We start from the raw sequence: 16,532 nt of genomic DNA, 5'->3' as shown, positions 1-16,532 counted from the left end.
TTAGATTATTTCAATTATTTACTGTTTGGCCATTAGTGCAGGCTTTTGTGATTTACTTGTTTAAGGCTTGACGGTGTGTTCCAAGAAGGATTTCTATTTGTGTATAGTCTTTTGCACATGTGGCTGATTTACTCCAGACAAGTCCAAGTTCTGCAAGTTGAAGTGTTTGGTTAAGTTGTGTATTTTATGAAATGCTTTACAAGTTGTGATCTAATGTGTTGTTTCTCTGCAGAAATACTGTTGACCCTCATGGAGTTCTGAACCTGAACCTCACCGATCAGCTGGAGCAAGGAGCGCGTCGGCCCTTTAAAAATTGTACAAACATGTAACCAACCGACTGCCCCTTGAACCAGCCGGGCGGTGCCCTGACCTTGTCTCCCCAGCCCATGTTTTGCCGTCTGTCCCAGCCGGGCCTCTTCGGCTGCCCCGGAGGAGCCTGGACCCGAACAGACACACACAGGAGAGTGAAGCGGGCTGGGGGCGGATGGTGGATCTCTGTCCAACATGCCTAACCCTCCTGGAGGAGAGCCTTGTGATGAGCCAGTCTGTCTGCCTGTCCAGCTGCATTCACCGTAGTGTGACTTACTGTAGGCCTCCTGGTGGGGGGACATCGACCTAACGGGGCAGCAGTGGTTGGGATCCCTTGTTCTGATGAATGTATTCCTCTCAGTGGACAGCGGCCATTTACAATCTCATCTCAAAAATGACGTACACTGATTTTTCTTTCATGTCCTTTTTTTTCCTCACACATTTGTGACATTTCCACATAGTTCCAAAATGGCAGCAAAGACTCCCAAGTTATGTTCAAATTCATGGATGGAGCTCAAACACTTAGCCGGTTTTGCCTTTTTGCTGTTCTTTATTTTATTATTATTTTAGTTTTTGTTTTTCTTGTGAAAATTAAGATGTAGAATGAAGATATGGTTGGAGATAAAAAATGACCTTGAAAACACTGCAGAAGAATGGTTTGAGTGGAATGGTGATTTGTATGATTAGACTAATTTAGTCAAGAGGTTTATATAGTGTATTAAATTAAGTTTTATTTTTCTGTATAGATTAATTTTAATTATTGTAGATGATTCTTTATCCTAGTAGCAAGAAGAAAAAAGATTTCTAAAAGTGTGAAAGAGGCACTTTTTTTTATAATTTTAACAGTAATGGTTGAATTCTTTCTGAGAAGACTCTTCTATTAACATGAATAATGGATTATTCTTTGGTCCTTTTTAGTTTCAGAAGAAGATCTCAATCATATATGGTTTAATAATGAATTTCAGAGATTGTACATACCAATAAGTAAAACATTGTCTTTCCTATTTATTTTATTCCGTAGGGTTTGATTCCCCCGTCTGGTCACAACTGCCTCTTGGGGGTTTCTGGGGGGGGAAGTGGAGTGGGAGCCTTTACAATCTGATGTTCTGGTACGATGCAGACGGGTGAGGGTCGTAAGGGGGTGTGCTGTGTATACAGTGTACAGATTATCGCTTGCTTCTCTGCCTTTAGCATAGAACACCACAAAAAAAAAGAGAAAAAAAACATACAAGTTCAACACAGCCATACAATAACTCAAAAAAAGAAATAACAGATGTGTGCTTTCTATGTTGTCTGGAGTGAAAAGTGCTTCATACAAGCTGCTAGGTGCAAACTGTTCTGGTGTGATGTAAACAAGCAATAACGATTACTTGAGAATCTCTTGGGGGTTTTTTTTGTTGGTCTTTTTGTTTTTGTAATTTTTGTACAGTTTCCTGAATAAAAAGGACACCTTTTTGCTCCACGTTTGGGTGCAGTATTAAACACAGTTTTTTATTGCAGTTTGTACCAAGAAAGTCTACATCCACTCGCAGCGTTCCTAATAGATTATGCAGCATTGGCTGAGGCCTGCAGAGGGAAGTCGTTTGTGGTCCCCTTGTTGACACACGCCCTCTCTGCCTCCAGCCACTCGTCTATCAGAGGTCAGAGTTAAGACTTCATGGTTCATGAGCCCTGCTCTGACAGACATTTAGCCATATTTTATGACCTCAGGCACTTAGTTCAACTATAAAGTGTTCAGTAATGACATGCCATTCTTGTGCCCCTGTAGGGGTTCGGTTTGACCTTCACAAGATGTTAAGCAAGTCATCTTCTCTAACCTCAAAAGTACATTTTCCTCAACAAAACAAAAAAAGCAAACCTTTTTATAACTATTTTAACCCAGGACAGACTTGGAGCAAGCCAAATAATCCTCACCTTTTCAATTGGATTTCTGAATTCTACCAGCTTTTATTTCCATAGGGAGATGACCTGTTGGTTAGCATGCTTTGAGGCCCACGGAAAACAAGAAATTAATGATGTCACTTAACAGGGTCCTAATGTAAATGTTGCAGCATAAAACAGGAAGAGAATCATTCTGAATGTATTGTCATTGAAGGCCTGAGGGTGTGACTGATGGTGTTTATCTCAACATGTTGACAATGTGGTGTTGTACAGTTGTACCATGCTCTTCTCAGCATTTAGATAGGAAGTTGCCTGTTGTTGCTTCTTTTTGCTTTTTGTGTAAATGAAATTTGAAGCTGTAGCAAGTCAACTTTGGGACAAAAGCCTGCATTAATGTTGTGATTGTCATCATTGCAGACGTCCTGCAGTTGTCTTGCTGTGGGCCTACAGGAGATCACCCTTTTTTTTTGTTGATAAATGCTGTTTTGATTGTATCATACAGTTGTGCAGGACAAGCCTTTTTGAGCCATTTTAAAGAATGATTCACAGCCCTCTGCAAATTTCCAAAGATTGTCAAGATTTTGAAAAGATTTAAAGCCATGTGGTAGCAATGCATTTTTTAGCATTTATAATGAGGACAGGAGCAAATAAATGATTTTGCCCCTTACAAATATCCAGGCTTTTGACCCACTAAACAAAAAAAAATATTTTTTCTCTTTTAACTTATATGGTTTTGAAGAACTTTAAATGCCCTTTTGTATTGTCTGCCAATTTCTTAGAGCTAAGATGCAACCTTGAAATGCTAAGAACCCTAGCATAATGCCTTAGATTTTGTCTGTTCTCGTTCTTGTACATTACACCGCTGTCTGTATAAATTTGTATAATGACTTGTGTACAATATTGAATGGGTGCATCATTGCTCAACTCTTCGCAGTTGCTGGAGACTCCTCACAGTTGAACTGTCCCTCACCATTGCTCTCTGTTCTGTGTTGGGTTGAAGACTCTGTCATTTAATTTCCCCCCTCACTGTTTGTATGGAAAAAATGATGCATAGGGATATTGAAGCAATATGTAATATACTATATGGACTTTCTGAGGAAAGCTTACTGTTGTGTTTCCCCCCCCAGATATTTTTTTCTGCATTGTTCACAGGAATCACACTGTATACCTGCATCCACCTTTGTACCCCTAGTGTGTGTGAGCGTTTTATGCAAAATTAGATATACAAGAGAAGTTAAAACCACAGTTATGCAAGTTGTGAACTAATATGGCTTCGCTGATGCTATTTGCCTTGTAAATAAAGAATTCTGTTATTGCAGTATTTATTCGAGTGACTCTTATTTCATGTTATTAAAACCACATAAAAAAATATATCTAAGGCCTCCATGCATTGTATTTTCCCAAAATCTAAAAACCGCACAACAGATTCAAATGGCGAACAAAGTAAATTGCAATATATATTCAAATAAATACAATTAAACTGTAATATATATATATATATATATATATATATATATATATATATATTTATATATATATGTGTGTGTGTGTATGTATATTAGTAATAGCGTCAATAAGGATTAGACGACTAGAAAACCATTACATTCAGAATTTTGGCGAGTTTTTTCTTTTGGGTTCATGCTTAGATAAATCGCCTAAATTAGCGATATAAATGTATGAATACGTTTATTTCTTAGATGTTGGGGCAAGCATATAAACCAATGACACACCAGCATTTGTCTGCTTGCAATACTCAAATACAAGAAAAGGAAATTAAAATGAGCCATAATGATACAATAGAATTACCACTAAACTCATTGACAAGCACGAGATCCTAATGTAAATAAATCAAAGTATTGATGGAGATTCGTCGCAGTTTTACTCGTTTTGTTGATGAAGGTTAGAGCCGAGAGAGAAGATTTGCGCCGATAAACGACCATTCTTTCCTCTGTAATTCACCACATCCAAGTCATAACAACACACATCTAGACTTCACAGGGGGTCCTTCAGATACAATCGTGTGTGTGTGTGTGTGTGTGTGTGTGTGTGTGTGTGTGTGTGTGTGTGTGCGTGTGTGTGTGTGTGTGTGTGTGTGTGTGTGTGTGTGTGTGTGTGTGTGTGTGTGTGTGTGTGTGTGTGTGTGTGTGTGTGTGTGTTGGGCTGGGGGTCCTCATGGAAATGTTTGGGATCCTCTCTCAATCGGCCTCAGTGTAGCAGAGGCAGGCAGACGGGTGTGTGAGGTTAACGGGTGGGCTGTCCCTCCCTGAGAAGATGTATTCCTGCGGGACATTGAGATGCATGAGCTCGAGCTGATTCCTGGCCAATAGGAAGGAGGAGCGGGGAAGACCTGTCTGTACAGTAGCGGTGCCCTCAGATGACCACCGACCACCGTTCCTGCAGCACATTGCGCACTCTGGAGTGCAGACCTGCTGCGCGTGTACCTGCACAGTGTGGAGATGTTGTGTTTGATTTTAAGACGGGGGGGTTGTTAAGACTGAATCTTGGACATGACGGACACAAATTTGAAACATCTGTAATTTATTTCACGAGGTAAGCTTCTTTTTTTAATCCAATTTACGTTAATTTACTGCAATTGTATAAAGGAAATTACCGACTCACTAAGTTATCTGATATATTCTTTAAAAAAAAAATACTACAGGATTAAGATAATCAAATGTGTGTTTTGTCACAAAGCATGCCACTCATTAATTCAACTTTTTTTTAATTGTTTATAATAATTTCCTTTCCGCAAATATTGCTCCAACATTTCCCCTCCTTATACCCCCCCCCCCCCCCCCCCCCCCCCCTCCGACAGTAATTGTAAGGTCTATAAAAAGCTTCATTAATGTTGACCTCTGCTCTGGCTGACTGTTCTTTAATTATAGTGTCATGACCCTGATTTGTCTCTCTATTTACTGGCTGATTGGTAAACGGTTCCTAAAAAAGAAAACACCTCATTTTAGCCGCTCGTTGAACGCTGATGAACATCTGACTGTGTCCTCTCAGCTGGAAATATTGCAAAATCGGCTGTTCAATTTCACCGTGAACTGCTTTGACTTATTACGCAATAGATTTGTTCAATTGTTTCGTCTGCAGTGAAAATCTGGATGCGTTTTTAGAAGTTGTAGATTCAATAAAATAGTGTTATATGAATCAAATGTACTACACTAAGATGAATATTTTAGCTACCATTTGTTGGTTGCGTATGTTAAAGGCTTACTTAGGTTTAAAAAATCAATTCAGGGGGTCAACCTCTCTTGATGTCATGTTTCCCCTGTTAGATGTCTTGCATTAAACTTTTATAACTCACCCTCACTTCATCTCCCACCCTCCTCTTCTTTCTCTCTCTCTTTCCCCCTGAAGGGTCCACGTCTCCATCTGAACATTTCCCCTCGGTGCTGTCATGTCGGTCTCCCTGTCCAGCATCCCTGTCGAGCTGAAGGACAAGAGCTGCTTCCCAGCCGGCATGCTAAAGGGCAGTCCGGCTCGAGGCTTCTACCCAGCCCCTCTCCCCGGCCCGCACCCCCACCACCACTACATGGACTTCTTCCCGCGGACTCACAGCCTCCTCCACCCGCTCAAGTCCCTCGGCCGCCTGGTTTCGGACACTCAGGCGACCCTGCCGCTCCACCTGCACGGCGGCGCGCCTCCGTTCCACCAGCAGCACCCGTCGTACCTGCACGGACACATGTTGAGCGCCTCCGGCATCCCTTACCTCAGCCAGATGTTGCCCGGACAGCCGCTGTACTCCAAGCCGGAGGAGCTGGCCGCCGTGGTGACCGAGCACGCCGCCGGTCCGCTGTCCTCGGACTTCAGCAGCCCGTCCAGCGAGAGGTCTTCCTGCGCGTCTTCCTCCGCCGCCTCGCCGCCCAAACACAGTTTGTTTCGCCTCCAGTCGCTGGAAAAAGCGCGCGCGTCTTATAACTTTAGCGAGGATGACTTGTTCATGGTGCTCTACGGGTACTCCGGCAGCCAGGAGCGCTCCGTGGGTCACGCGATATCCGGACTGGCCCTGCCCGAAAAGTCAGGTGAGACTTCTGTCTAAGTTATGGGATGTTCATTTAATTTCATGAGATGATGGGACGGGATAGTTTGGCCTTTTTGTGTGCCTATAAATGGCCTTAAATATATGGACAACTCACTGTCTGCTGACTGTAAGGGCCAGTACTGCTTAACTAATAATTAGTTATTAACTTCCTCCAGAAATTTGATTTATTAACCCATTCATTTTTGTATCCCCCATTGGCTCATTTGTGCTTGTTTTCTTTTTCAGTTTCTGACTCTCTCACTCATCCACTGGACAAAGAAACTCTTGAACTTCCTGAAGGTAAGACTTTCGTTTCTTAAATCCACTTTAATTCTGTGTGTCTGAGTTGATGGAGGCGCGGCAGAGATTTGACTCTTCTTTTTTGGAACTGTGTCGCAGGGCTAACTGTCGTGCAGGCAGCTTGGGGAAACGTGTCCCACTGTGGAGTTTTCACTGACAAAAGCAGCATCCCTCAAGGCACGCGCTTCGGACCTTTCCAGGGGAAAGTGGTCAACACCAGCGAGATTAAAACATACGACGACAACACTCTAATGTGGGAGGTAATGTGTTGCAATTCCTCTTCCAAGTCCGGTGTATAGCCAATCAGGAAATGAATCAGACAAGTTGAACTCATATCTAATGTGATGTCGGCTTCAGGTGTTTGAAAACGGCCGGCTGAGTCATTTCGTTGATGGCAAAGGAGGCTCAGGAAACTGGATGTCTTCTGTGAAGTGCGCTCGTTTCCCAGAGGAGCAGAACCTCATCGCTGTGCAGATCCAGAGTCAGATCTTCTACGAGGCCTGCAAAGAAATCCGGCCCGGACAGGAGCTGCTGGTGTGGTACGGAGACTGCTACATGCAGTTCCTCGGCATCCCTCTCACCCTGAAAGACCCCAGAGAGGAACACGACATGGTTCCTCCCCCTGATGGTCAGAACCCAACCGTCTGCTGGTTCTCCTATCTGATCTCTCTGTTTTTTTTACCGCCGCACTAAACTTATTGCTTCTGTATTTTCCTCAGATAGCGATGAGGGTTTCAAGTGTGACAGATGCGGGAAGGTGTTTGCATACAAGTACTACAGGGATAAGCATCTGAAGTACACGCGCTGCGTGGACCAGGGCGACCGGAAGTTTCCCTGTCACCTCTGCACCCGATCTTTCGAGAAGAGAGACAGATTGAGGATCCACATTCTACACGTTCACGAAAAACACAGGCCTCATAAGGTATAGTGCGTGTGCGTGTACGTTGCATTTAGTTCAGGGTATCTATTCCATTCGCGTATTGCCAGGCCATTACGTCATTGCATCGCGCAGTAAAGTCGACAGGTTTATGCAAAAGTGGATGTGGTGCTGAAGGGACAGCTCCCTACAGCGTCACTTAGAAACGGATGCTTCGGGTTTTTATTGGGCCTCTTAAAAAAGGCAAATTATTTCAAGACCTTTAGTTGGCTTTCAGTCTGAAGCATCACAACTATATATCATTGCAAATAAGCTATTAAAAAATCAATGGAAACCTACAATTGTTATGCAAAACACACACAAAATATGAGTTTAGGTTAACTTGGCTTCCAAAGATATGACACATTTAAATGACTAAATAACTTTAACTCATACTGATGTGTTTTGTTGTGTGTTTTCTGTCTGATCCGCAGTGCTCGGTGTGCGGAAAGAGTTTCTCCCAATCGTCCAGTCTCAACAAACACATGCGCGTGCACTCTGGAGAACGGCCATACAAGTGTGTGTACTGCAACAAGGTAGGAAGCCTTTTTGTTTTTTAATTTAATAATACACTTTTACCACAATTATCATAACTATGTTATGTATTGTTGTCACATACGATATTGTTGTAAACTGTAACGGCATAATATATTATCTAATTTAAATTTAAGTTTGATTCATTGTAAAAACAAATAGTTTTAGAAGAAGATTGTTGATGCTGAATAGAAGAGTCACAAATCTTCTGGTTTCCGGCCGAGACTTCAACTAATGGAAGTATTCATCTTCATGATAGTAATGTTTTTAGTCTTCTTGTCCTCCTCCTCCTCCTTCCTCCTCTTCTTCTACGCGTTTATAACCTGCAGTCCGCAGTTTGGATCCATTTAGTGCTTCCTCATTTCATGGTGCATTTGGCTCGAGCCCCTCATTATTGTGGCTCTCTGCGGGCACGCACCACGGAGACACTTACAAACTAATTATCGCTAGATGTACACCCACCCTTTTGTCTGCTGAGATTATACTTTTAATTTACGGTCCTGGAATGAGCAGAAGTTTGTTTTTGATCCTTTCTTCTCGATGTCCTCCTCCTTTTTTTATTCACCCGGGGAAGGTTTGTTTAAAAAATAAAAATCTCAGACACATTTTTATTTATTTGTTGTCAATAATGATACATACATTAATTAAACAGTAGAATATAATTGCAAGAGATGACACTTTAAACCAATTTAGCCGAACGAGCTGAAATAGCCTAAATTAAGAAACAGAGAGGCGCGCGTGCATGGGACTATAAATAAAATACCAGGGCTCATATATTTGATGTGTCTCGTCCAGGCCTTCACTGCTTCCAGTATCCTGCGAACACACATCCGGCAGCACTCCGGAGAGCGGCCCTTCAAGTGTAAGCACTGCGGGAAGGCCTTCGCCTCGCACGCCGCCCACGACAGCCACGTCCGGCGGACCCACGCCAACAAGGACAAACCTCAACCCTGCGACCTGTGCGGGGCGACTTTCAAAGATGAACAGGAGTTTAAATATCACATGAAGACTCATAAAAGTAAGGAATTGTTTTTCCATTACACTATATTTAAATATTAGGCAGTCTCGTTTTCTTTTCTTTTTTAGGTTTTATTAGCTGGATATGATTCAAAGTTGGTTATCTAAAGTGATTTTAGAAACGCATTAAAACAATCTAATATTACGAGTTTTCTTCGCCTCTATTCTGCTAGTATATTTTTTGTCTTTATTATCAAATATAGATGAATAAATATTAGGATTAAAAAAAGGGACATTTTGCATTGCATCCTCCTTGAAACATGTTATTTTATTGGGTTATTTTCTCACTCTGCAGATAGGCAAATCTTGGACAGCACAGTTGTTCCTCCTTCTCCAGGAAGTGCATTACAGAAGGGATCCGCATATCCAATGAAGGACAATCCAAAAATACAGAACAACGCCGGACAAAACTTTTCTTTCACGGGTTTAACAGTTTTAAATCCAGAGTATCGGCCTTGGAACTGAGCAAGACTGTACTGAGTAAATCCTGACAAAGAAAGCCCTTCTCATTGTGTGTAATATGATACAAGTATCACAAAAGACTATCTACAGAAGCAGTGTGGTAAAGAGGTCGGATCTCGTCGTTTTTCTTTATGTAAATGCTGCTTAAGAAATACAAAATGTTATTTAGTAGGCCTATTGAAATAGGCTCATCATAATTTAAATTGTAGGCAAAATGTGTCTAAATCTATTTATAATATGTTAAAATATGATGTCTGTTGTTTTCTGGTTTAAAGCTTTTACTCTGTGATTGTTTGTGAACACATTGCGATTCCGTAATAATAATAAAACTGCTATTATTATTAATGTTATTAATGTTATAATATAATATTATGATTATTATTATGTTGGGTTTTCTTGCATCGACAAACGCTTGAAAAGCAAAGCTATTTTTTATCATTGTAGAGTTGAGCCTATACTTGTGTACAAAATAAATGTTATACCCTCTCTTAATTTATAATGTAAGATACAATTTTTTTACTGTAATGTAAGTCTGTCAAAGCAATCGAAAGTGTCTTCGTTTGTACCCTATGAGCGTCCGCTTTTTCATGATTAACAAATAAACAATAAGCGCATGAAACGAGTGTTGGTTTTGGTTATTAATGTCTGAATTGAGCAGATCCTTCATTGAAATCTCAGTTGAGAACAAATCAAAATACTAAAGGATTTTTGTCAGAAATGTGGCAGACAATACGATTTTTAAATGAAAGAGGATTTCATTCCCTCCAAAAATTTAATGAAATAAATTACAGGTTATTTCCGTTAGGATTTTTTTTTCTTCTTCCTTTTGTTGTGTCGTCTCTCCAAAAGTGCTGTCCATCAGTTTTGTTAAATAATTCAGATAAAGCTACATGGATGCAGACGATTGCATCTGTGTGTGTGTGTGTGTGTGTGTGTGTGTGTGTGTGTGTGTGTGTGTGTGTGTGTGTGTGTGTGTGTGTGTGTGTGTGTGTGTGTGTTTTGTTATGGACCCTGTGCCTTTATCACCTATCAGTCCAGTCAGTGCATGTGTGCCTCTGCATGCATCCACTGTCTGGAGCGTTTATATGGAGCCAAGTGACGGATGGAAGACTGCCTGCTCACAGTAAAGATGAACAAACCCCGCACTGGACCAAATGAATGACAATAGAGTGCAGCAGTAGGGTGGTCTATTGCTCCCTCACACAAAGGAACTCGGCATGACTGACATCTGCCCTCACTGTCACCAACTGTCCCACATGTGTTGTCCTGAGACAAATAGATAGATAGATAGATAGATATCTTCCTGTGTGTGTGTGTGTGTGTGTGTGTGTGTGTGTGTGTGTGTGTGTGTGTGTGTGTGTGTGTGTGTGTGTGTGTGTGTGTGTGTGTGTGTGTGTGTGGTGGTGGTTCATTTGAGGAGAAGATCCAATTGGACCTGTTGGTGGCAGCAGCATGAGGTCTGACGGATGAAAACGTGTCCAGCCTTTGTCTCAGTGATCTGTTATGTCACCTTTAACCTCTGGGTCATCATACTTCACATCGAGGGCAGTCAGACACAGCTATGCTGCGACAGTGCTAATTGAGAGCTACAGCGGATGTTGAAGCATTGGCAGAAGATATATAATACAGCAAAAAGCACAAGACAGACATGAGCGATTCAGCAATGACAACGCGTCAAAGATAACACTGAGCTGAAATCTTCCTGTTTTGCCATCAAATCAAAGTAAATAAGGGTCTAAATATTACACTCTTCTGTTCTTCCTCCTTGGCCGTCTGTAGGGAGAGGAGTCAGTCCCACTCTATAAACTCTCTGTTTATTTTCTGTAACGGATGGACAGCAGCTTCAGGGTCAGAGGGCACCTCCTCACTGAATGTTTAACAGCCTCCTTCTTCCGTCAAATAGCTGAAATATGGATGCTTGAACAAGTGTAGATCACCCTGCGCCTCCCATGTATACAACCCCGGAGCCTCCACAAGGGGCCTGCTGTGAGAAGAGAGGATACTCCCCTTTGTGGCCTTCCGGGAGCGGAGGGGTGGAGGAGAAGGATGAAGAAACAAAGACAAAAAGAAAGACAGAAGGAGAGAAAAAGGAGAATGAGCTGCCAGAGCTGAAATACTGAGATTGTTAGCGAGCCGTGCTAAAAGACTGGTTTTATAGCACCTCTCTGATTGGCTGATTTAGGACTCTTTGGACTGCTCCAGCATGGAAGATTTTTTATCCAGGTCGTTTATACGGATTGATTTCACACTTAACCTACTGGCAAGTTAACAGGGCCTCTGGAGGGCTATCCATCAGATCCATCTATATATTAATATGATATTAATGATAGGAGCTCTGGATCTTTATGGCTTAGGTTTGCTGAGGTGAATTCCCTCTGAGGTTGAAGCAAACGGCCATAACTCTCTCCTGAGCAATGCACAATGTCATCCCATAACTGAATATGTTGTTGTGATCAATTAATAATGTCTATTGATATAAAGAAGATATTACTGGTGTGGGGATAGGCTTGTAAAATGCATTCGCTATGATTGATAGATCTCTTCTCTTCTCTGCTCCTCTCCTCCTTTCCGTCTGATAAACCAGTGGAGCTGAGTGGTCAAATATTCTGATGTATTAGCTTCTATTGATTGCCTAATAGCTGTGTGTTGTGTTTGCTGTAGTCTGGCTGATGTTGAGACTCGCTGCTTGCTCCAGACAGGCCTCAGACTCTCAGCTGAGTGGACTCATAAAGGATAACCACACAGCTCTCTGTCCATCTGTGCCTCAGTCTGCCTCAAACCAGATGAAGATGAAGGAGAATTCTGAAACTTTCTACTTTTTTAGTGCAAAAGGCTTGATCTTACATAACACTTGACACGCCCCACTGTGTCCCACAATATATGCTGTAGTATTTATCTTTTTTTATTTATTTCTCATATATATCGTTTTTTGCTTATTGTGTTTACAAATGTTGTTCTAATTAATTGTTCAAGGTGCTATACAAATTAACTGGCTTTGCATTGCTTCATTTGCTTATCTTTTGTTTTATGCGACAATCAAAACTGACTTTTCTGCTATTGTTGTTGTACTGTGAATATTCTTGGGTTTCTTCATTAGGTTTAGCTGCATTCTAGTTTGAATTTGGTCACGTCACAATGGCGTGCTATCTGTTTGAGTGAAGTAACTTAAGTTTGAATGGATCCACTGGGCTGTGTCGCCCTCCCCTTCCTCTTCCTTTCCTGCTCCCTCAGTCAAGAGATGAGACTGATCAGCTTGTGTCCTGCCACTCAAGCCTCAGGTTGGAGCTGTTGTTATACACTGTTGTGATTTCCACAGGGACAGTGGACAGTAGGAGACACACCGAGAGGCTCAGCGGCCTGCATGCTGCTGCCTGGATGAAAGGCAGATCAAACACTGTCTGTAAAGCCTCTTCGTACTGCTGGCCAGCACTCAGTGTGTGTGTGTGTGTGTGTGTGTGTGTGTGTGTGTGTGTGTGTGTGTGTGTGTGTGTGTGTGTGTGTGTGTGTGTGTGTGTGTCTCTTCTAGGTGGGATTGATGAGTGAAGAGGGCAGATGGCCTTATCCTTCTCTGTGGGGGCTGGTGTGAGGTTCCACTGTGGTCCCATGGGGCAACATATTTTGTCCTACTGCCCCCTAACACACACACTCACACACATACCCACATAACCCACAGCAACCTCCAAAGTAACCATCATAGAATCTACTGTATACATGAGTCTCATGGGATCTATCTATCTATCGATCTATGTATTTATCTATCTATCTATCTATCTATCTATCTATCTATCTATCTATCTATCTATCTATCTATCTATCTATCTATCTATCTATCTATCTATCTATCTATCTATCTACCATGTCCTTGCTCCTGTTTGAACTATTTAACCCCTGAAGGACCGCCGGGCTCTTCTTTTTGGCCGATTCATATGCAACAGTGCTGAGAGGAGTAAATCTGCTTGTAGGTTGACATCTGGCATTGTCATTCGGGATGTTAGAAAGTGTTATAGGGTTCTTCTCCCCATGCGCTGCGCTTTACAATAGTTCTTGGTGTGCTATGTGTGTGTCTTTATGCGCAAGGGCTATTGTATGTACCCAACTGTTATTCCTGTGAGTGATGAAGCCACCAGTTTGGTGGCAAGAAGAGCATAGCTAGTTACAGTACTCCCTACCTGCCTCCCTCTCTCTCTCTCTCTCTCTCTCTATCTCTCTCTCTCTCTCTCTCTCTCATCGGTCTGAATGGCCCTACGTTTCTCGCTCCCCTCCGTCTGTGTGTTTGCATGTTTCCAATTTTTAATACATTTCCAGAAATTGCAGGTTGATGCTGCCTCACAAAAAAACATATGCAAATGTAGCATATGCTATGCTCTGATAGACTGAAACCGTGTAATTCCCATGTGACAGTTTCCTCGTGGTTTTGGCGGCCCCTGTTGTGCCATGGTCTATTCTCAGGCGAATGTTTCTCTCGGTGGGGTAGAGGTGTTGAAAGGCCTCATACTTTAGGACAGTTGGACCACATGCTGCTATATACGACACTATTGGCCAGAGTAAAAGACACACACCGGTGCATGCTTGCATAAAACCACTTGAGTGGATGAGTCTTTAAATTGAGAGAATCATAATCCATTTGTCACAGTCTTGCTGCTTGCAGTTTGAGGTGCAATTTATATTTCATAATACATACTTTTCAGAGATCTGAGGGAGATTTCAATGTTAAATGTGCACTTTCTGCCATTAAAAGAGGGACACCATGTGTTGTCCCTGAGGGGAGGATTTACAACATATGGACACTGTACTCCTGCCACATGCACATCCATGCACAGATGAGGTGACCTCCCTGCCTCTAAAGATGTTTGCTGTTAGTCCAACTAATCCTAACTAAGCTGTCCATTTAGACCAACACTTAGAGGGAAACACTCACGTGTGGCAGACATCGACTCCACACAGTCAAATAGAGGTCTGTTTGCTTTCTCTCTGTTACTGTCAGAGAGGGGGAGGAAGATGGATATGTGTTGGATGGTGTGTTTCATATGTTTGAGAAAAAGAATAGGTATTCCATATGCATCTTGTATTTGTAACTGTGGTCTGAACAAACAGAGAAGTGGGAGATTTCCACCCTCTTGAAGTGGATTAGCTAATAAGCACTCTTGTCTTTTCCTCACCTCCTTCATTCCCTTCATCTCTTCTGCCTGGAGAATGCACAGTCACCAGCCACACAGGACAGCTGATGATTGATTTCCCCGTGGAGCATCATGAGAGTTCAGGAGTGAGCCACACAGTGCACTATAACCCTTCAAACCAAGCCCTTACGAACAAACACTCCAATGCAATGCACAACAATAACAATTGCCATATAGTGTTGGTACACATACACACAAATACACACACACACACATGATCATGAAGTGTTGGAGAGAGGAGGGCCGGTCAGCTACATGTTCATCAATAGCTGTCAGTCACATTTAACAAAGCTAACAGCGCAGAGACAAGGGAGGACAATTGCTTTATCAGCTAGTTAGTTCCCTCTTCTTCTCATCATTTCATCTGTCCCATCTCACACTCTATAATCACTGTTTTACTGCTGCTCTATCAAACTACAGTCTGATTTGGGAAGCCCACACTGTGGCTAAAAGAAGTTAGTGTGAGGCAACATAGGATGTCTCCTTTATATCCTCAAGGATCATAACTTACAGAAGTGTAAATCCAAATGTCTTCAGATTTCTTACAAGTTGGTGGGACTACCTCTAAATTAGGACAATGATGGTGCAGCTAAGAAGGTCAACTGTCTTGTCTGTGTGTTAAACAGTGGCTAAAATAAAAGGTAGCCATGCCTTGGCATAGATATTGAAACACATGTATCCATGTCATGTACTGGAACAGGCCTGCAACTCATGTGAAGCTTGGTACGGACATTTTTTATGCTAACACGTTGATGTCAGGGTCAATATCCTCCTCTTTTAGGGTCTACTCCTTCCTTCCACTGCCTTTCAAAAAACAGTTTACCACAGGTTATATAGTCTCTGCCGCTATCACAGCTACACTCCTATTGTTCACGGGACAATTGACCGTGACCCCAGGCAGCTCCCAAAGGTCTGAATAGGTCAAAGGGGCGAAGAGGCTGGAAGGCCCTGAGGTGTGGATGCTTAGCAGCTACCTCGGGGCAGGAATGACTGTTTAAGCGCCTGATGCTTCGCGATGGTGCCAAACACTAGTGAGTGTAATGCTGAAAGGTCTTAAACCTGCTCGTCAAGGAGACAAGAGGCAATGATTTACCAGCATGTGTGTTGACAGTGATGGAGATGAAAACTGTGAAGGATGAGGCGGGCAGTGAGTGCACTACCACAGCTAAGAGTATATGTACTTCTGTTGTTGTTTCATGCTGCGTGTGAGTGTTCCTCAGTGCACCGACTGTCCTCGTCTGTGAGGGTGTATGCGTGCTCTGCCACAGGGAAATAGAGTGTCTTGGCGTCTAAGCCGCAGCTCCCCTCCCCCCCGCCCCCCAACTCTCTGAGTCATGATGGCTTTTTGACAGTGGAGCTGGAAGACAAATGCTCCCCCGTCCTGCTGAAACATTCATGAAGCCTTAAGACCCTCTCCTTCACCTAATGTACCCTAACAGACCGTTGTGGCCTCTCTCTAGCTTAGCACCACCTTAGTGCTGCTTCCCGGCATCTAACTTCTTAACACCCCGCCACCACTGGTCATTTACGCCCTTTCAGCAGTCTGTTGGAGAGACCTCCCCCTGGCAAGTTTGCTGAGCAAACAAAGGATTGCTGCAGCACAATTAGCCCAAGACATGCATGAAATCAAGCTGCAGGTATGAGGTTGGTATGCACATGTCTCGGCTGACTTTGTCGTATGCTTCCAGTGTCATGTTGTTTCCCTTCCTTTTTTTCTTCTCCTTCACGTGTGGTCATTGGCGGTCTTTGTAATTTGACTCCTAAGGGGTGCATTGATCTGTTAAGATTGTCACTTTAAAAAAAGCCCCATTAGGGTTTAAGGTTTGACAGTTGATATCAACATCCTCAAGTGTTGGGACACGTATAGAATCACCGTGACCCACAGAGTGGGGGAAATAAAGGTTGCAGG

At 42.6% G+C, this 16,532-nt stretch overlaps 2 protein-coding genes across 2 annotated transcripts in view; both read left to right on the top strand.

The window, feature by feature from the left end:
- Positions 1-1,007, top strand: part of ncoa2 (nuclear receptor coactivator 2) — a gene marked incomplete at its 5' end in the record, with an annotated part of 29,904 nt that extends 28,897 nt beyond the window's left edge. Inside the window, one exon of the mRNA XM_079234001.1 lies at positions 233-1,007. Coding sequence (XP_079090127.1) covers positions 233-244 — 12 coding nt within the window. The 3' untranslated portion in view covers positions 245-1,007. The remainder of the gene's footprint in view (positions 1-232) is intronic.
- Positions 1,008-5,593: 4,586 nt separating this feature from the next.
- prdm14 (PR domain containing 14) lies at positions 5,594-9,449 on the top strand (the record flags this gene model as incomplete). Its single annotated transcript, XM_079234105.1, has 8 exons — positions 5,594-6,218; positions 6,464-6,517; positions 6,617-6,777; positions 6,875-7,145; positions 7,237-7,439; positions 7,868-7,969; positions 8,763-8,985; positions 9,280-9,449. The coding sequence occupies 8 exons, from the start codon at positions 5,594-5,596 to the stop codon at positions 9,447-9,449; spliced, it is 1,809 nt and encodes a 602-aa protein (XP_079090231.1).
- Positions 9,450-16,532: the final 7,083 nt, after the last annotated feature.

This window comes from Taurulus bubalis (genome assembly GCF_910589615.1).
Source record: "Taurulus bubalis genome assembly, chromosome: 18".
Lineage (NCBI taxonomy): Eukaryota > Metazoa > Chordata > Actinopteri > Perciformes > Cottidae > Taurulus > Taurulus bubalis.
This window is presented reverse-complemented; position numbering and strand designations above follow the sequence as displayed.